This window comes from Pseudonaja textilis, chromosome 2 (assembly GCF_049901715.1).
Source record: "Pseudonaja textilis isolate UNSWEBS1 chromosome 2, rPseTex1.2, whole genome shotgun sequence".
NCBI classification, from domain to species: Eukaryota; Metazoa; Chordata; class Lepidosauria; order Squamata; family Elapidae; genus Pseudonaja; species Pseudonaja textilis.
This window is the reverse complement of record NC_141991.1, coordinates 221515967-221536858: the sequence shown is the minus strand read 5'-3', so window position 1 is coordinate 221536858 and position 20892 is coordinate 221515967. Positions and strand designations below refer to the sequence as shown.

General features: G+C 36.1%; 1 protein-coding gene across 2 annotated transcripts in view; it reads right to left on the bottom strand.

Moving 5' to 3' along the window:
- EDIL3 (EGF like and discoidin domains 3) overlaps positions 1 to 20203 on the bottom strand; it is a 232803-nt gene extending 212600 nt beyond the window's left edge. The window contains exon 1 of one of the 2 annotated variants that reach the window (XM_087927083.1): positions 19517 to 20203. In XM_087927083.1, the coding sequence (XP_087783209.1) occupies positions 19517 to 19583 (67 nt within the window). In that variant the 5' untranslated portion in view covers positions 19584 to 20203. The remainder of the gene's footprint in view (positions 1 to 19516) is intronic. The other variant, XM_087927082.1, reaches the window with a different exon arrangement.
- Positions 20204 to 20892: the final 689 nt, after the last annotated feature.

Below are 20892 nucleotides of genomic sequence, written 5' to 3'. Positions count from 1 at the left end.
ATACAAAAATGTATGGATCAAATATTTCTACAACCTACACAGATCATTTTATCATAATTACTATTTCAACATCCTGAGTGACAACAGACATGCTTTTGAAAAGCAGTTTTTAATGTTTCTAAAACAAAGTGAAAAAACAGAAATCTAATCTCTCTTTCCCCTTTTCCTTTGTTTATAAAAAAGAATGCAAGCTATGCATTTTAGTATTCAAGTAAGCAGCAGACTCAAAATTATTGCCACCAACATGAAGGACGCTTGTAACACTGTCATGACTTAGCCTTAGCCCCAGAAAGAATGATTTTTTAAATAGGAATCTACTTCTGATACAGTTGCACTTTGTCAAACCCTGATCTTTGGTCTATATTTCTTTACCTTGTTTTCTTTTTACTTTTTTTCCTTTTGTAAGGGAAATTTCAGAATAAACCTTCATCCTCTTCTTATTTAGAAGGATGTGTTTTTCTAAACTTTTATGAGAACAAAACAATCTACTGAATCAAGAAAAGATGTTCACTTCTTATTTTTGAATGATGTGCTCAGAGAAGGTTCTGAGATGAACATAGATGGATGGTATGTGGCTGTCCAGATGTTGTTAAACTGAACTCCCATTAAAGCTAGCAACATAGCTAATGAAGAAGAAAGATGAGGGATGCAGGTGACTCACCCCTGCGCTAGAATAATAAAACAATTTCAAGAAACTTCATAAATGATGACAGGAATTGGGTTTCAATAGTGCAGCATCACTATTTAACACATGGCCTAGAAGATATAGATGGCTCTTTTCCAGGTAGCAAAACATTTTCAGTTGACACTAATCATTCTAATGCATCAGCATTCACAAAGAAAGTTGTTGCTTGAAAAATCAGCGAACTCATCTCATAAATCCAAGAAGTAGTTACAAAGATATATGGCAATGGTACAAAACCAGGAGTTTAAAATATAATAATAAATATGGATATTGATGAAATAAAATAACAAAAGCAGCAGTATTTCCGCATATGGATGCCAAGTGTGATTTTTATTAACATATTCAACATTTCTGTTTTCTGTATATAGCTTGGTATTGATTTACACAGCATCCTCATCACCACACATTGCACATCTTAAACAAACAAGTAAACAAAGAGTTTAAATCTGCAGAAAGCAACCATCCACTGTGATGATTGGTCTATAGATGAGTATATTTACTGAAATGAAGGATGTTCATATTCATTTTTTTCTTTATAATTACTTGAGAAGGCTCTCTTACTGAGTGTGCATAGGTGAGGTGTAGTAGTATTAGTCCACTGCACTGCATCAAAAACAGATGCCTATTTCTGGAAGAAAGGCTGAAAAGGACTGAGATACAGAAGGTCACATTGCATAGCGTGCTAAGAACATAACACTTAACATAGCTATATGAGACCAATATACTGGGTTGTTTTTATCCAATCAATCATCTCTGCTACAGTATGACATGCAATAAAATATGGATTATTCCATACACAATTAATACTTCTATCCAATGTGACAAGCAGGCATAAAAACACTGCCTTTCCATTTCAAGATATAAGGTAGGGATATAATTCATCTAGTGAAGACAAAAAACAATAGATTTGCTCTCAATATATTAAATTTGTGATCAAATAGAGCTCTTCTGGAAGAATATATTATGGAATTTAATGACATTCATGCTAACTAGCATTTTATATTATATAGCATTTTATTTTATATATACAGCATTTTATTTTATATTAGATTTTATATTATTTAAGTATTACTTAAAGAGATTTATCTTTTGGCAAAGGCTGGCATCAAAATGTAAATTAAAATGAAATGTGTTGCAAAAGGCATGAATATGGATTGTGGGCTGTATGTGCACTTATATAGATAATGATACACAGGCATACATATGAAGATATTTATAAAAAATACCAAGCACAGTATCTTGAATATGATTAAATCATCTTAATCTTTTGATATAAAACAGAAATGCAATGAAACTTCTTGATATCCCTTCAGTAGTGTCTTAATATATATTTCTCACTTCATAACAAAATATTTTAACCAAGTTACATTTTCAGGAACTTAAAAGTATAGATAGCCATAATACTATATATGCATACAGGTAGTCTTGATTTAAAACAACATAGAATGATCTTTAAACCTACATGGCATTAGGCTTATTTATTTGAGGAGCAGCCTCTCTCCAATCACATTTACTAGTTCCATCAGGTTAGACAGAAGTCTCTTTTTGCTATTTCACCCACCCTCTGGAATATCATCAACCTCAGGTTGTATTGGCCCCAAATCTTTGGAGTGACTTTTTGCTATTTCACCCATCCTCTGGAATATCATCAACCTCAGGTCGTATTGGCCCCAAATCTTTAGACTTTCTGGAAGCGCGTGAAAACCTGCCTTTGCCTTTCTAACTAGGAATTCAATAAATGTGGTAAGAAGCTACAAAGTGGTTATATTGCTCCTATAGTAAAACTGAATGTGCTTTCCCACAAGTTTGGATTTTATGGTTTGTAATAGTTTTTTTTAAATTATTTTTAATGATTTTTGTGGTTGCTATATGTTTTTGGCTATTTTGCTGCTACACTTTTAGATATGCCCAGATTCATATATATGAGATGGGCAGCTGTATAAATTCACCAAATAAACAAATATTTTAAAATATAGCTCTTTTTTCAAATGATAATAATTGCTATACCACAACTGAAAGCAGAGCTATCCAAAAATAAGCATATTGGTTTATCTATACTATATATGAATATATTCAATCTCCTTCATGTGTTCTCTTTCCAGAGATGCCATGCAATCTAGAGACAAACAAAAAATGTAATTTGTAAGCTGTCTAATTGTAAGCTGTCTATTGAAAAAGTGAAGTGGACCCAGATATAGTCTGGTAAATAATATTACTCAGGACCTGAATACCAGAATGTATTTATTAAATACATGATATTCAAGTGTTCTTTAACACATTGTCTAAATAAAACTTAGAATATCGTTTCTCCTAGGATAATATGAAAATAATTGTGAAAGAAGGGGAGTGCATTATGACACTTTTCAGATTTATGGATGAATCATATATTATATATTTGATAATTGGACCTCTCCCACATTTGGGGGAGAAGGGACTTTATATTTTAGAACAAATAAGAAGTATAATGTGTGATAATGCTGCTGAATAGTTTAAAAAGGAGCATAGATTTGTTCCTTAATTATGCAGCTCAGGAGTCATTAGGGGTCATACTTGCTGAATAGTCAAGAGGTATTGCATGACCATGTAAAGGATATCAGTGCAATATCTGCCTGTAAAAATATTTTTAGCTGCTCAGTAATGACCATCTACCTTCCATATTTTCTAATAAGCTATGATTGTACTTTAAGGCATCAGGCTATAAAGTGAGAAACTGTGTTTAGGCACAAAAACTGGCTGGGTGACCAATCTCCCTCAGTCCAACCCACCTCACAGGGTTGTTGTGGGAAAAATAGGAAGATGAAGATATGTTTGGATTTTTACCATCTTTAATTATTTGTAAAGATAATAAAAGCAGGAATACAAATAAGTAATTAAAACATTGAATTAATTTAAAAACAATGATAAATTATATTTATATATTGGATAAAAATAACAAGAGTTTAATTTCCATATATACAGTTAAAAATACATATGATTTTAGAGTACAAAAAGATTACATATTTATAAAGCCCTTGAGGAGATTCTTGAAGATTAGATTATAGCATGTTTATGGTAGCATTGGAAATTTTCTTTACTTGAGAAAAAGAACAACACATCAAGGAAGATGACAACAATAATTAATTAACATAGCTATTTTGAGGCATGAAAAATAATCAGATAAAAATGTGAAATGTTCACTTTTTACTTTAATACTACATTTAGTATGATGCTCAAGAAGTACGTGAAATGAAATGAATTTTGGAATCTTATTCCAAGATCTCTTTAGCAGAATCATATGTACAAACCTTGAGCTTCATAAAAACTAGATGTACAAAAAAAAAAAAGTAAAATTTCAACTACGCAAAAACTTAAATCTATACCACATGTATTCATTTTAGAGTGTGCTCATTTGATGCTAAAAAGGCAACAAATCCATTGAATTGTATGTTTATTTTAAACAACATAGTCCTTTATTGCATTATTGTCTAAGATCTTGTTTCATTATAATATTAGGAAATAAAGAAAGGGGAAGATTTAACTGAGTTAATTGATTATTACAAAATGACTGTCCTCCTAGTACTATCCAATGATCATTAAGTTATTTTTATTTTTATTTTCTCCCTTAACAATAGTATTACCAAGACTATTAAGTTCCTTGCTTCATCAGTAAATCCCTGTTCTGTATCTCTCAGCAGCTATCAAAAACAAAGGCTCTTAAATATATATATATACATATACATATACATATACATATACATATACATATACATATACATATATATATATATATATATGAATGAAGAGTGCATATTTTTAACAGGTATTTATATAAAGAAATTGGATAATTTGGGAGGATCTAACATATGATGTCTTGAGATCCTGGAATAAAGCTAAGATATAAATTATAATACATTATATTATTATGGCTAACTGCACAATTAGCCTGATATTATGAATTTGGCAAAGGTAGATTTTTACCCACCCACTGAGCCCTTTCCAAGGACCTGAGATAGTTGTTGTTTGATGGTATTAAAGATATCATTGCAGGATATAAACTGTTACAAGTACCAACTGCCTTTTGTAATTGACTGATGGTCATTTTGTAAATGCTGAATATTATTATAAATCTAAAAACTATCCCAACATTTTTCTACTTATATGTTTACTTATTATTTAATTCCAATGAAGTATCTGAGCATTTGCGGAATAAAAAAGGAAGTCTGTCTTTTAGATTGTTTTTTTTAATTATCCTGCAAGTAAGTACTTTTGCTACTTTCTTTTAGTCAAGTTTTTTCTATATTGGATATTTTATTAGTTATTTGATTAATGGATATTTTAAGTTCTGTGTTCCACTCCATTAGGGAAAAAAATGATAAAATTAAATATGATCATTCCAGAAAGCTTTATTCTAATGATTTGGATATTAAATCAAATATCATCAAGAATATAAAAATGCTAAATTAAAAAAAGATAATAACACAACAAAACCAAACAAAATAATGTATAATAGATCTAAAATTTAAAACATCAAAACATTTTTTCATGTATTAAAAGATTTTAACCAAATAGATTGACTAAATGGATATGAAAGAAGGAAGATCCTTTTATTTTTATATACTGTACATTATATATTCAAGGAAAATAGAATAACAATCACATGGTCAAATGGTGACTGTAAAATTTTGAGGAATGAAAATTTAGTAGATGAGAAAATGTTAAATTAGTGACACAAGAAAAGAGTGCAAAGTTGGCAAGCTGTAGAGAACTGAATGACGGATGAAAAGGTCCAATAAAATGAAGTTTTAGCATTACTTTTTGAACTCTATTCAAGATAGTAAGTTAAAAGATAGTAATTACCCTGAATTTTAAGTTGCCCATGTGCAACAGTAATATTCAGAATTTTACTGGGAGAAGAAGAAATATGAGGTGAAGGATTATAATTGAATGGCAGAACATATGGCTTGCATATAGAAAACCTCTGATTACATAACTAGCACTTCTAAAATGTCAATAACATGGCTGCAAAAGACGTGCACAGAGGATGTTGGAAAATTGCTGCTGGTAAGCATAGAGAATACTGATTAGATGCTCAGAGTATAAAGCAACTTCAGATGTAAGGGCAGCTTTTGAAAAACAGATGTCAGTTGAAATTTAGAGAAAACCTTTTAGCTACTCTTTAAAGCAACCCATCAGATTAAAGTCAATGAATCTTTTCAAGTATATAATAAAAGATGAAGAAGAAATCAGCAGTGGCATTGCCTGTGTTAAAATTGTGTCACTCTTGGAACAGTTTTTTTTAATGTTATTTTAAGGGTGTTTTTAGCCTAGCCCTTATTCCAGGATTGCCCCCATTTTTAATGCTTCTCCATTAGGCAAGGCTAATTACTTTAAAAACAATGTGAAAGCTTTTACTTCATGTGTGTAACTATGTGAGGTTTTCAAAAGCAAGACATAAATAATGTTTCTTTTCCTGCATAATCTAATCTAAGTAAGGAAAATCATTTGCACTAATGACAGTGGGGCAGAAGGTCAAAGTAAAAAGCAAGGAATGCTATTCTTGACTGTAATCTTGGCAACAACCTTTTTTGTCACCCTTTACATTGACTGTGCTTGTTAGGTGAGAGTTATATATTATTCTCATATGAATTTTGAATTAGTTTTAATTTGATGTAATAGTTTCCTTTCCTGAATACATTATTGCCTTTTCCAGTATAACTGCCTAACTACAAGCAAGATAGTGGTCTTATCAATACAAACCAAGCTCTGACCCTTTTATATATGTGTTCTCATTGCACGCACACACAAAGGGATAAGATTTGTTGAAGTTGTCTTGACCACCATTTTGGCTGTTACGATCTTCACTTGTGATAGTGCTGCTACTCAGGAAGAAAAAATATAAACAAAGAATGGAGTTTGCAAAATTTGCTGAATAATTTAACAATGTTATCTTGCCAATGTAGGCGCACCTCTCACTGTTACCTCTCACTGTTATATGCATACTGCAAAAAGCAGGAGGTTTGGAAGATTGTGATTTATAATATTTCTGCAGTGAATCAGATACCATTTTGCTCTTAGCATTTGCAAAATTATGCAAATGAGATGGGGTTGTATTTTACATTTTTTTAAATGTAACTCCAAATAGAATTAAAGAAATTTGTGTAAGGTGGTCCAGCTATCCAATATCCTGTGCACTGGATTTTGGTTTATGGAAATATAACTGTTTGGAAAGCAAAATTGATTATAGCAGCAGCAACATAGCATATTAAGACTGGTTTATTGTGTGTGTGTGTGTGTGTGTGTGTGTGTGTGTGCGCGCGCGCAATACATATACATACACCTACTTCTAACCAAGTTGTAAGTTTCTTTTCTTGTACCTGTTTGGTGGGGTTTCCCTTCTATAAGTCTGAACATAGCTGTGACTACTTTTTCTTGCAGTTTATAAATTTCTATCTTCACTGATTAGTTTTCTCCTAAAGTGGGCATTACATTCAAATTAACTGTATCCATTATTCCCCATCCACACTACATAGGACCTCTCCTACTGACTCTGAGGTTATTTCTACATTCTGTAATGATCATCAGCATTCCCAGAATAAAGAGTTTCTGCTTTGCTCTCAATAGCAATAGAGTTTCTGCTTTGCTCTCAATACAACTTTTGGCTTCTCTGGGTCAGGCTGAATAAGATTTCATCTGAAATTCTGGAGAGCAATCAAAATACAGTAGTATAGGTACGTCTAACCCAAATACAAGAAAAATGATCTGTCTGTTATAGCAGAATACATTATGTGTACAAATGAGAGCAATATCTACCACTGCAGTTATGATCCAACTCCAGAAAATTCCCGTGAGTGCCTATGGTTAAAGACTCAAAAATACATTTTGTGTTTCTGAGTTTCTCTGTGTAGTTGTTGGCAATTCAGAATAATAAAATGGATTTCAATGACTTCTCATTATATCTCCAGGGAAGTACTTGTTTTATTTTAATGGAGCAAAAGCATTCTGCATTTCTGATTAACACATAGAAAAACCTTATGTTCTTTGCTAAACTCCTGGGAAATAACATTGAACCTCTTATTGCTGTCCTATTCATTTGTTTACTGATGAAATATGGCTTGGTGATTCTTTTGCACAAGAATGAGCACCTCAAACCAGTCATAGTTATCTGAAAAACTGAAGTGTTTCCCCACTGAGGAGGTGTTTCTCTAGCTTTACAAAGTTTTGAAGGGATGTTTTGGTTAAAACATCTTCAAGTGAAGTTCCCTTAGAAATCTTGTGCAACCTTAGTATCCTTCAGTTCTACTGCCTTTTTTAAAAGAAAAATGTTTAAATTATTTACCACGTTCCTGCTTTTTTTCTAAACATGATGAGTCAGCTGTCAACACTCTACATGATTGTAATAGAGAAAGACAGAAGATCGTGCAGTTTACAATGTACTGCTAATTCACCTTGGCACTTGGTAGCAAGACTGCCTTGACTGCTTCTTCCTATCTACCACACATCATATGTTTTATTACGAAATCTGTTTTATATATTATTCTCTTCTGGAAAAGTCTCCATCAGAGAATGAACTCAAATCTTCACTCAGAAATCCAATGAGATCAACTAGTTCTATGACTTCCTGAATCTAATGTTGAATTTATTATTGTAAACCTGACAGTTAAATTTATATTGATTTTTTTAAATTCAATTTTTATATCTACCTATTTCAGTCAATGGCTCTGGGTAACTTACAATTTCAAAACTCTAAAATCAATTGCAACAATAAAACATTTTAAAACAATAAAAACATACAAAATAAATATACACAACAGCCAAGATAATTAGCCAGTTAACAGCAAAACCAATAAATGGGGCCCTTAACACATTCAGTGTCCACGCTTGGGAACATAGCTAAGTTTTTAAAGTCTTATGAAAGGCCAGTATGGTTGGGCCATTGTTAAATCTCCAGGAAAAGGACATTCCACAGAGCAAGGTCTATTGCAGAAAAGGACTGTCTTCTAATCTCTGCCAGCCAATATACTTCAGCTGATGGGATCTGAAAAGCATGGCCAATTTTAATGTCTGGCATCCTTAGAAGACTCTTGAAGTTCTAAGCTCTAAGCGAGGATCTGTATCCTGATCTAAAACTTCATGTGGCTGAGAGTCATCTAATCAAGGAAGAGCAGATAGCAACAGAGAGGGTTTATTAATGCTTAACTGAGAAATAAATGTTTTCATCAGTAATAGCTTACTCAACATGGGGATATTTCTCATTCTCTCTGAGTTGTCCTGCTTGCCAATAAAAAATGGCTTCAGAGTCTAGATCCAGTTTCTAATAGACTAAGAGCAATATCTATAAATTGGCATAACTAAACATGCTTTCCTGTCTAAGTTTAAGTTCTTATCTTGCAATTCTAATAATTAACCCTTGGATTGTTTCAGCATTAAACTTTTGTTGTTTTTGTGTATGCTTTGGCTATGGCTGGTTTCCTGACCTTGCATTCAGTTGATTGTGAAATGTTGGGGTCTGTCTTTGTACATTCCTGTAAAACAATATCCTATCATTATTGTAGCTTAATCTTTATTTTTCCCCACATATTCCTTTATTCACCATTTAGCTATATCATTTTGAATGTACTTTTAAAATAGAGTGATCTACTAGTTCAGAAAGTTAGATTTACTGTTGATTATGTACATTTTGCTAAGGTAGCAATCCAGTAAGCAGGTAAAACTGAAAACAATTTTTTTAAAGTAATGAAACATATACTTGATTCTTTCAAAAAGTGAGATAAGAATGTACTTAAGAAACACAGAGCTTTATGAAAAGCAATAATTAATTTAGCTTGAAGGAACACATATTAACCAAGACATCATATTACAGTATACAATAATATTTGGGTTTAAACATGAGTCACAAAAGTGACAGCTTAAAAAATAACAGCTAAAACCTGTCATCTACAAAGTACTTACACAAACCTATGAGAGAAAAAAAGTGGTAGATTATTTTTGATCATAAATAGAGGGTAGTTTCAGCTTTATATAAAAATGATTTTCCAAAACTTAAATGCTAATTATTAAATGATAGTCTTTTAAAAGTTTATTGAAGAAAAAAGATATAGAATTCATTCCATAAATATGAAGAGAAATAATAAAGAATATATTAAATCTTTAATAAAATATTTAAAAATATAGCTATAGATATAATAAGATATAATAGGACACATTTCATAATGCAATAATAATGAGATGATGATGATGATGATGATGATGATGATTATGGTTGTGGTTAATCTTTTTGTGAGATTCACAGCCTTTGGGGCTCATTGGTAGCTCAACAGCTCAAGTCCTAACTAAGGACCTAAGAACTATTAAATTAGCTCTAGAGGGTATAAGCTGTTCCAAGTTAGGGTGGATTTTTATAGAATCATTATTATTTTGTAGAATTATTATTATTGGTGGTGGTGGTGGTGGTGGTGCAATCCGTAATAGGTTAACTTTTTAAAGAATTATCATATGGCTGTGATGGCAAACCTATGGCACTCATGCCACAGGTGGCACGTAGACCCATTTGTGCCAGCACATGAACTGCAGGCAAACTTACCTCACTGTGCATGCGCGTGCTTCACAGCTGATTTTCAACTGGTTTGAGGCCTTTTTTGGCCTCTGAACAGCTTGAGGAAGGTTTCTGCAGGCTTCTGCAGGCTTTGCAGGCCAAAAACTAGCCCCGTTTCATCATTTCCTGTTTTTCCAAAAATACTGGAAGTGATAAAACAGGGCTAGTTTTTGGCCTGCAAAGCCTGCAGAAGTCTTCCTCAAGCCTCTGGGAGACCAAAAAAAGGCCTCAAACCAGCTGAAAATCAGCTGTGAGGCACAGTGCAGGTTAGGGGGCAGCGTGGGTGGGTGGGGATTGTGCATGCATGCATAGGAGACATGGGAGGGCATGCATTGCCTTCTTGGTGCTGGCACGCGAGCGCAAGCATGCAAGCGCACGCACAATTTTTGGCACAGGAACCCAAAAATGTTAGCCACCACTGACATAGGGTATATCTTTAGTTGTGATTATGGAAACTAGAGAGCATTAAATCTCTGTGAACATGCATCCGTTACATTGTCTGTAATGAATTATACAGTATTTAAGTCTTGGGTATTATATAGAGAAAGCTACCACTTAATGCCCATTGCACTATAAACAATAGCCTAATACAATATTTTAATTGATAGCTATACTACAACGTCCTAGCTGTTTTCTTGATTTGCTAAAGGACATGCTCCTTACTAAATATTTACATCCAAAACATTTACGCTATGATTGATCTATAGAACAAGCAATACCGTGTACATAGTACAAATTGAAATGAAAGAAGTGCAAATGATTGTGTATTATACACATACAATTTCCATTTTCACAAAAAAAACCTGTTGAAATGTTCATTTATATAATTTTATGAACTTTAAATAATTTTACTTGATTAAATTTAATTTCAATTCTATTCCTTTGTTGAGAAAAATAACTCATTTTTCCTTTTCCTATTTTTTTATATCTAAGGAATGATGGAATGTTGATCTTTTTTTTATTACAATGCACCCTTTTTGTCCACTGAATTGATGTCAAACAAAAGTTGTGAGAAAATGTCAAACACTTTTTTTCCTACTGATATAAAAATTATCTCAGTAAAACTAATAATTTATTTAGATTATATTTTGTATCAGGTTATTATTGATGAATCTCAAAGTTCTAATAAATATACAGATGTTCCATAAGCCTGTAGTCTATCATTTTAAGACCTGACTTCAGTTTCAGATTCTTTTATGTATATGGTATAAATTCTATGTTCCATTAATGAGATGTACTCATTCCTTGGTTTTGCATCATGCCACATGTACAGTCTTTCTTATCATAATTGCCACTCTAAGTAATCCAATCTGTGGTGATATTAACAAAGGTAGCTGACAGTGTTTGTCAGTGTTGATTGTTCTGTAATAGATTCACAAATATTAGTTGTTGTTTTGACATACTAGGTGATTATATTTAATATAAACAGCTATAATGGATTTCCTTCCTGAACTTTCAGTACATTTTTACTCCTGGTATCATCTTTGTTTTCAGAATAACTGTTCCTAAAATAAAATATTGGTATTTTCCTTCACTATTATAAAACAAAATGTGAAGATAATTGTAGAGTATTTATGATATTTTTCCTATATGTTTCCTATAATTCAGATATATCATATGGTAGAATTACACTAGAAAGAAATCATTATATTTAATTAAGGTAAAGATTTTGATTCTATAATATTTGGTTCCTTCCCATTTCTGAAACAATAGATGGCTTCATAGGATTTTGTGAAACCACCATAATTATTAATAAAGTCTCAATTTTTTTTGAACAAGCCAAAAGTTGTGCTCCATATAATATTCAATACCATCTTTTAATGTTTCATACAATGACTTATAGAATTAGATAATTAAAAAGTATAACCCCATGTAGTCTATGGTGCAATTTTACTGAACAATATAGCATACATAATTCTTATACTATTAACAAAGAATCTGAATGCATTGTTTCACCCAAAAACAGTTATTGCTTTAGATAGCATCTTTAGTGGAAAAGGGGGAACGGGAGAAGAGAGAATGTGTTCTTACTTTGGGGTACAAATAATTTGAAATAGATTTTATATTTGTCAATCCTATTTTCTATTCCATTTCATATTATACAATGTTAGCTAATGTCTGCAGAACTGGATTTGCTACATTTTTGAAAGACAGATTGCAATATGTCTTAACAGATACATGTGTTATTTATCATGCCTTATAACAGAAATATTCTATATTCATTTTATTTCAAAATGCATATTTTAATGTTGAATGAATTTATGTTATCCTTACACAACTATTTTATAATAGGGTGGGAAAAAGAACACAATTCTTTAAAATGTATTTTATGTTTTCACAAGCCATGTACCCAATAACATTGATTTCTCCTTCATATGGTTTATAATTAAATGCTTTTGAAAAATTTGAAGACTTCACTTCGGAGTGCATGTACAAAGCTGTACCTTCTCTTGAACTAAAATGAACATGATCTTACATAGGATCATGTTTCACAGGTACTTACAAATTACCAATTTATTTATTTATTTAAATATATTTATAGCTGCCTATCCAGCATAATCATGGGTAGCTCACAAATAATAATAATACAATAAAATCAGTAAAAAAAATTCTTAGTGCTACAAATACAACACATTCCCACATAGCCAAACAAACTTTCCTGTGCTTCAACCTCATACTAGCCCAAAGCTTGTGAGGAACACCCAGTCTTTACAGCTTTTAGAAGACCAGGAAGATTTATTTTTGGGGGGTGTTCCAAAGATCAGGGACAGGCACAATGAAGCAGCATTTTCTAGGTCTCATCTGATGGCAACATCTGAGAGAAGGGATTGGAATATACCCATCCTATTGGCAAAGCAGGCAGATTCCACAAACAACCTGCTGCTGAGGAATTTAAAGGTAATAATCAACACCTTGAATTGGACAATTGACCTTGGAGTGAGTCAAGTAAGATACCATAGTCTACAGTATCAAACACTACTAAGAGATCAAGGAGGATCAGAGTGGATCCATACACACACCACCCCAAGCTTTCCACAGGTTATCCACAACCACAACCAATGCTGTATCAGTGCTGTAGGTTGGACTGCATCCTAAAAAGAATCCAGATAATTTTAGGAATACATAACCACCAAAACTAATAAAAAGATTAGTCAGATCCTAGTCTTTCTTTAATATTTATATTTTAATGAGTATTTATGACAAAATACAGAAAGCATTCTCAGTATAAAATACTCTGACATAATCAGTGCCCTACTGTGTTTCCCTGAAAATATAACCTACCTCAAAACAAGCCTTATTTTTGGGGATGGACCTAATATAAGCCTTACTCAAATGGGGTGGGGGTGCCCAGCACAGGAAGCAGCCCTTCTTTTCCCCATCACCTCATGGAGACTTGGTCCCTTGGTCCCTTAATCATGGCCCACAGATCAGCTGACCTAGCAAGGGCCAGAAACTGCCTCTCATTTTGTCTCTCTGGCTGCAGAGATGTTTCCGGTGACTCTTTCCAGCCGCAGCTCTGCCTGGGCTGCCGGGCAACCTCACAACCAACCCTTCTTTTGCAGCTTACCTTGTGCCTTGGCTCCTGCCAGGCCTGGAGCTTGGGTCTTGCTCAGGCTGCAGCTATGAGGCAGACAGCCATGCAGTGTCAGAATGGATTCTTCCCCCACTGCTGGTGCAGCAAGTGAAGCAGGCCTCATGGGGCCTCCTCGCCCTCCTGGCTGGGCTGCTCCTGCCTGGTGTGGGGCAACTTGGCTCAGTTCTGTGGAGCACCTTGCCCACTACCAGCGTGCCAGGACCCCCTTCACCAGTGGTCATGCTGCCCTGCGTGAGTTCTGTGGCAGCCTGCATGGAGGAGGGAGGGGGAGATCTTCCTTTCCTTTGTATACCAAAACCCCATCTTCCCTGGCCAAGTCCCCAGCTTGCACCCGTCTCGCTGGAGCAACACATGCAACTCAATGGTACCTGCGGAGGCCTCCCAGTGCAGTGGTCTGCCGCAGTCTTGGAGCAAACCTCCACCTTCCCTGCACAGGATTGCGAAGCTGAAGGCTTCGGATGGAGCATTTTGGGGTGTGTCTTTGCAGGGGTCCCCAAAGAAAGGACGATCAGCATGAACATGAGGGGGATTAGAGCAGTTTAGAGCAAAGATGAAGATGAAAAGAAACATTGGCATCTCTATCTAAATTTGCTTTCTCCTTTTTTTCAAGTTATTAATACTTCTGTATCATATAAACTAGAAGAAACTGAGTTTATGTTCCCTTTCTGCTTTTTGTAAGCTGATGGAGAACTAAAATAGATTTGGAAGATACCCTTCTGGCATTTCTTAGGTTGAGATTTTCAGACATTTAAAAATGACATCAGCAGACATTGAAGGTAATCTAATTATGTGCCCTTCCTCTTGGTTGGAACCCTGTCTCCGATCTGCATGAGAAGAAATTAAAAAAGGTCTATTCTACAGGATGCTACATATGTATATTATAGAATAAAATAACTATATTTTTAATTGCTAGGCACTTGGCTTATAAATTGGAATTATCTATTAGCAGAAAGCATAAAGGTCAGTCGGGCATAGTGGTTAAAGGCACTAGGTTAGAAACTGAGAGTGTGAGTTCTAGTCTTACCAGACATGAAGCCATCTGGGTAACTTTGAATCAGTCACTTTCTTTTAACCTAGAAAAGGACAATACCAAACCATTTCCTAATTTTTTTTCCAGGAAAATGGCATGAACTTGTCCAGGTTGTTACCAGCAGCCAAGACCAACCAAAATGTCAGAAAAATAAACGAAGACGCATACTGACCCTATTTGTGTGATATGTGATTGTCACTAGAGAAAACTACAAATGTAAATCCAACCTGCAATATTTTGAAGAAAGTAAAAAAGTTATTGTAGACAAACTATCAGATAATTATAAAAATATACCATACCAGCTGGCATGAAACTTTCTAAAACAGATTTCATTTAGCAATTTTTATTAGATAATGAATAAGTGCCCTATAGTAACATTGTATTTCTCTGATTATAGCAGCAGAAGTTATAGAAATATAGTATTGTGATTTTTTTAAAAATAAGGTTATTTTGTAGGCACTGAAAGTCAAAATGTTTTGGAGAGAAAATTGTCCTATGGAGATATTACCGATATAATAACTGATGATATAGTATCAATGAGTATATTGCTACTAAAAATTGCTTTCTTTTTTTAAATACTATATTTCTCATATGTTACTCTATAAACCAAAACAATGACTCACACCTTATACTTTTTTCTGTTGTTGGATACTTGGTGTAAGTACATTACTCAGATTTTATACAGAGTTGATTTTTTTGTTTTGCATACTATCCTGTTGCATAGAAATAACAATAGGTTCTTTTAATGTTCCACAGTATGTATTATATACACAATCTTTTGACTTCTACCTTGTATACTAATAACATAAATATCCAGCATTAATATATTTTCATTTCAACATTAAATTATTTAAATTATCAAAAATACCAATTCTTGAGAATCTACATATGTCATTATCATGAATACTAAATCACTGTTGGCAATAGATCTTGCAGTGTATTCCCCAAACCACCATTGTTATTGTTGTTTTCACAAGTATAAACACACAAGTACTCACACAAAAAAACCCTAATATTTGTATTTTTCTTCACTGTTTATGAAAATTCTTCTCAAAATAATCATTGAAAGCTAAATCCAAATTTCTGTCTATATCTAGTCTGATATAATCAAGTGATGTAGAAAGCATCTATTCCTTTTATATGGTTACATATTTTGCTTTTCATACAGGTCATTTTGTTTCAGAATTTGGAGTGCAAGCACAGAAACAGATGCTTGCTACATTTAAGGGTAGTAGTAGCTATGTCTAATAAAAGAAAAATCCCAGATAAGGAGCTAGTAACTCATTAAGCTGGAATTATTTATTGATTTAATGTTCAAAGAAATTAAAGGTAATTTAGTAAAACTGTAGATTGAAATTTCATATAAGCAGATGTGGAGTTGGAAACTAAACAGAAAAAAATATAAATATATATTTGTGGTAAAATAATTAATGCTACAATGGTGTTAAGTAAAGAGCATAGTACTTCAAAGTTCCTGAATTCACAGGGTTAGTTACATCCACACTTTGTTTAGAATAGAATAGAATACTTTATTGGACACACAAGGATAGTTTTCTTCAAAATATTCAAGAGGGGAATAGAAATTGTATAATTAAGGACATTAATTAAACCATTTCTTCTAACATATGTTTGGACTAGATTAGCATCATCATGAGTAGATAGAATTGGGAACTTTTTGTAATTTAAATTGCTGTTTTACAATTGTAATTATACTTTTAGTGTTATTAATATTCCTTAATTTTTTAAAAAAAAATTTTTGCAGAACCTGATTAATTATTACATTCACTAACTGTGGGACTGTTGTGCTTTTCTGTGTTTTTCTGTGGCTAAGAATATAATCTTATATACTTTAACTGGGAGTGAGCTTTTTAAAATTGATTTGAGAATAAGATAATCTTTAAAGATACAAAGCTGGCAATACCCAGGTATTTCCTCAATTTAGAAGGATTTTAATTGCAACTATTTTTGAATGTTAATTGCAACTATTTTTGAATGTTTTCCAGAATCCTGGTAATCTCTTCTAGAAAACAAAGGAAAACAAGTTTTGTGGCACACATGGCACATTTATTATAATGCAAAACTTCATGTGCTTGGTTTATTTATCAGTATTTTTAAGGAATCTTAGCATAGTGGTTAAAGAAACTTCCTGATTATACCTTGTATTTTGCAACCTATCCAAGAATTATACTGGATGGACAGATGACAACTTGATGAAAAGATAAAACAGAAAAAGTCTCGATGCAAGCTTTTTCACAGTTCCCACTACGACGCTGAAATGATTAGGCTCCTCGGAGAAAGTTATCCTTGTAATCAAGGTCAGTCCTCTCCCATTGTGATTAGAAAACGAATTTTCGAAAACGCCCTGAAACTCTAGTGGAAAAAGACAGATTGCACCCGTCAACTTCCCTCGGGGAAGACAAACCATTCATACATCCAAAGTAACTACCCCCCCGCTCCGCTTCTCCCTTTGAAGATACACACTAACGGAAGTTCACCTCCCTAATTCGCAACGTCAATTTCATATCAGTTCGCTCAGTCATTCGCTCAGTTCGCTCAATCACGACTTTGTCTCTTCAATAAGCATTTTTCCTGAGAAACCACAGGGGAGACGTTCTGTCATCTGCCGGACAGCCAACCTCCCAAAACGCGCGTGCTACTGGCTATGCCCGCGAGATTCCGCCTTCCGGGAAAGCCGCCGCCTTCGCTGCCACAGCAGCCGAGGCGGGGAAATGTTTGCGAGCGTCCGCAGCACGGAGCTCTTTACAATAGCGTAAAGCCGGCGGGCGGTGGCTTGCTGCGGCTGCCTCCCGACATCGGCACTAGGCTCTTCCGAGAGCCTTTGCCCCGGCTTAGTTGGAGCGGCGCACGCTTCTTCAGCCATCTCAGGGGCTCAGGTGTCCTCTCCGCTCCCTCCTTGCCCCCTCCAGCCTAGCGACTTGCCGCGCGCGGAGAATCAAAGTGAAGGCAAGCAAGGCTCCATAAGGGAGGGGGAGCACGTGAGCCGAAGGGTAACCCTTTCCTTCTCTCCCAAGAGGCGAAAAGGCCGCCCAAGGAGGCGTCTGATAATTTAGCCGCAAGGTTGCCTTTTCTCTGGGGCCCGCTCTGTAGTTCGTTCTTTCTCTCTCTCCCCGCCCCCTCTACGTTTCCGGAGTGTTCCTCATTTTGGCAGGACGGTGTGGAGAAGGGGGGGGGGGCAGGGAGCGAAGGACAAGGAAATTTGGGGAAGCGAGCTATTGATTCGTCGTCCGCCCCAAGAGACGGAACTTGAGATTTGTCCATTTAAAGGCAGCCTCTGAACAAAGTCGTTTTTTTCAGTGCTGGCTATTTTCCAAGAAAACTCTCAGGACCAAATAAATCGATGTTATGAAAACGAGTGTCTCCTTTGGGAAAACAAGGGGAGGGAGAAAGGTAGGGGGGGAAAAAACATTGCCTCAGCCAAGAGAGCTTTTCGGAGAAGCCCGAGCAATGAGGTGGCGTTTACCACCGTCTTTCGAGCGGAGAAGCGGGGGGCGGGGGGGGGGGGAATGGCGCCTTTCCCTTAGCTCCCCCACTTCTCTAGATACACGCAGTTGTTTCAAAGCTGGCCAAACTTATGCCAATTTGTACTTTGATTTTTCTTGTTCTTCCAGCAATTGCCTGCCCCCATCCTTCCGCGCGCGCAGACAAAGCCTTTCTTGCTTTTAGCGTTCCCTCGATCTCAGGAAGCCGCAGCTCCCAACTTTTTAAAGCGCTTTGGAGGAGGCATCCGCGTATGGCATAGAATATAGGCGTGTAAAAGATGTCTGTCCTCCTTCCGCATCGGAGCTAAAAATCGATATATATATATTCAAATACATTGAATCTGTGCGGGTCTGGTCTGTATTCATCTGATTCTCCACCCATCCATCTGCTGATCCGTTGGAGACACAAAATTAATCCTCGAATCTGTCTTAATTTTCCTGAGTGCAACTGATAAATTCAGAGGGCTGCGAAGTTTTTTCCCTCCTCCATCTCTGCACCCTACAACCTAGGGATGCCCTATTTCAGGAAGTGGACTGGCAAAAAAGTGTTAATTATTGAAGCTTACAACTGTATCTGTAACTGCTTTGTATCTCGCCAGATCTTTCGCACCCAGCTACTGTCCGTCTGAATTGTTTTTTTAAAGAGGGTTATTAGAGAAAAGGCTGCTTGGTCTCTCTCTCTCCCCGCCCCCCACATCTCCCACAGACACACACACACACACACATATTGCTGCTTCATTATCAATATTGTCAGTCTGCTTATCTGGATTATACAGAACCCTTCCCTGCATTCCTGAAGCTCCCGTTGCTAAATGGAACATGTCTGCGGATGGATGACACATAATCTGATTAAAGCAAATAAATACAAGAAAACACCCACGTTCAGGCAGCTCTGAATAATTCAGCGTTCAGTAGCAAAGCACGTCCCTCCACCCGCCTTTAGCCTCCCAACAAGATTCCCCGCATTAATTTACTTTCCTGTCGACTTTGTGATTACTTTTTTTGAAAAAAAAAAAATCACCCGGCTGCTGCCTTTTTCGCTTGACCCTGGTCGCCGCCTTCCCTCTCCCACCACCTAGCATGCTAGTCCCTAAGATCCGCACCACCACGGTCACCAGCGCCCCCACCTCCTCACCTTTGGCGAACGAAGGGGGTTCGAGACTCAAGCACAACAGGAACCAGGCGGCTACCCAGCGGCTCATGATCCTTGGATTCCCCCAAGGGACGATCCCAAGTAGATGAAAAAAAAGAAGCGTGAGTTTAGCGCAGGCAAAGGAGGGCGGAGGGCTGGAAGAGCCCCTTCTATCTAGTCACTTGGCGATTAAAAGCTATTTCTTAAAATTATTTTTAGTCGAATGAAAACCTCTCTGCCCTGTGGATCAAGAAAGGGAAACTCTCCTTTTGCCCTTTCCCTCTTTCTACCACTCTTTTTTCCCCCTTTCCTGAGAGGTTCTGCGTCTCGCCTAACATTAAAGAGGAAATCCTGGGAGACCCAAGTGCCGCGAGCCTACTCGCAGCTCCCAGAGACAAGTGCTGGTAGGTGTGTGCGGGTGGGAGAGGGAGAAAGGAGGAGAGCTTCGCTCTTTTCCCTTCAGACTGTCGTGACAGCCTCTTGACTGGCTGCTCCCGCTGCCGCCGCCGCCGCCGCGAAGAGAACAATGAAGAGAGAGCAAGGGAGGGCTGGAAGAGAACGCTGTGCTGGCTGGAAAGCGTACTGTATACAAACAGAGGCGGCGTGCCTTGGTCGGAGATGAGAGCCCCTCTCTCCTCCGTTCTGATTTCTTCTTCCCTCCGCTTCTCCTTTCAGTAAGGCAGCTGCTTCTGATGGAGAGAAGCGGAAAAAACTGTGGACACACCCAGACTTCTGATTGGCTCATCTTTTTCTCTGCGGGGAGGGCAGAGGGAAGGAATTGGAGATCTGGAAGTTGTCTAAGACCCTTAGGTGTGTGTTGGTAGCCAAACCCACACAATCTTGCATCCCAACTGGCACTCCAATGGAATTAGCCTCTGATAGAACAGAAGGTGCCTGATTTGGACTCCCTTTTGGGCACTTCAGGTTCAAATAGGTGCTCCGCATCCCTCTCTGGATTTCCATACCTCATACCATGCTAGAGGACACCCTTGGCTACTGCATTCTGTCCCATTGCAAGGTATACCACCAAGCACTTTTAACTGCTTTCCTCGCTCCCATAGCTGGGGCAGTCTTTGCCACTGACTTCTAAACTGTTACAAGCCCAAGCTCGGTCACCATTTAATAATATTGACTGTTCATCACTAATAGGCATCATCCATGTATGCAGATATCCCTCTGAAGAATTCCAAACAATTTCCAATATAGCTTTCTAGATGACATCAAAACATGCAGTGCTCTTCTGCATGCTTTAGGAGTCACTCTTCCTGGATAGTTGCTCTTAATTTCAAAAATCTTTGACTTTGAACTATCTGATTTCCACCTTGTAGTTGTCTGAGCCCAGGACAAGTCTCATCATGGGTTTAAGGATCTTGCTGGGT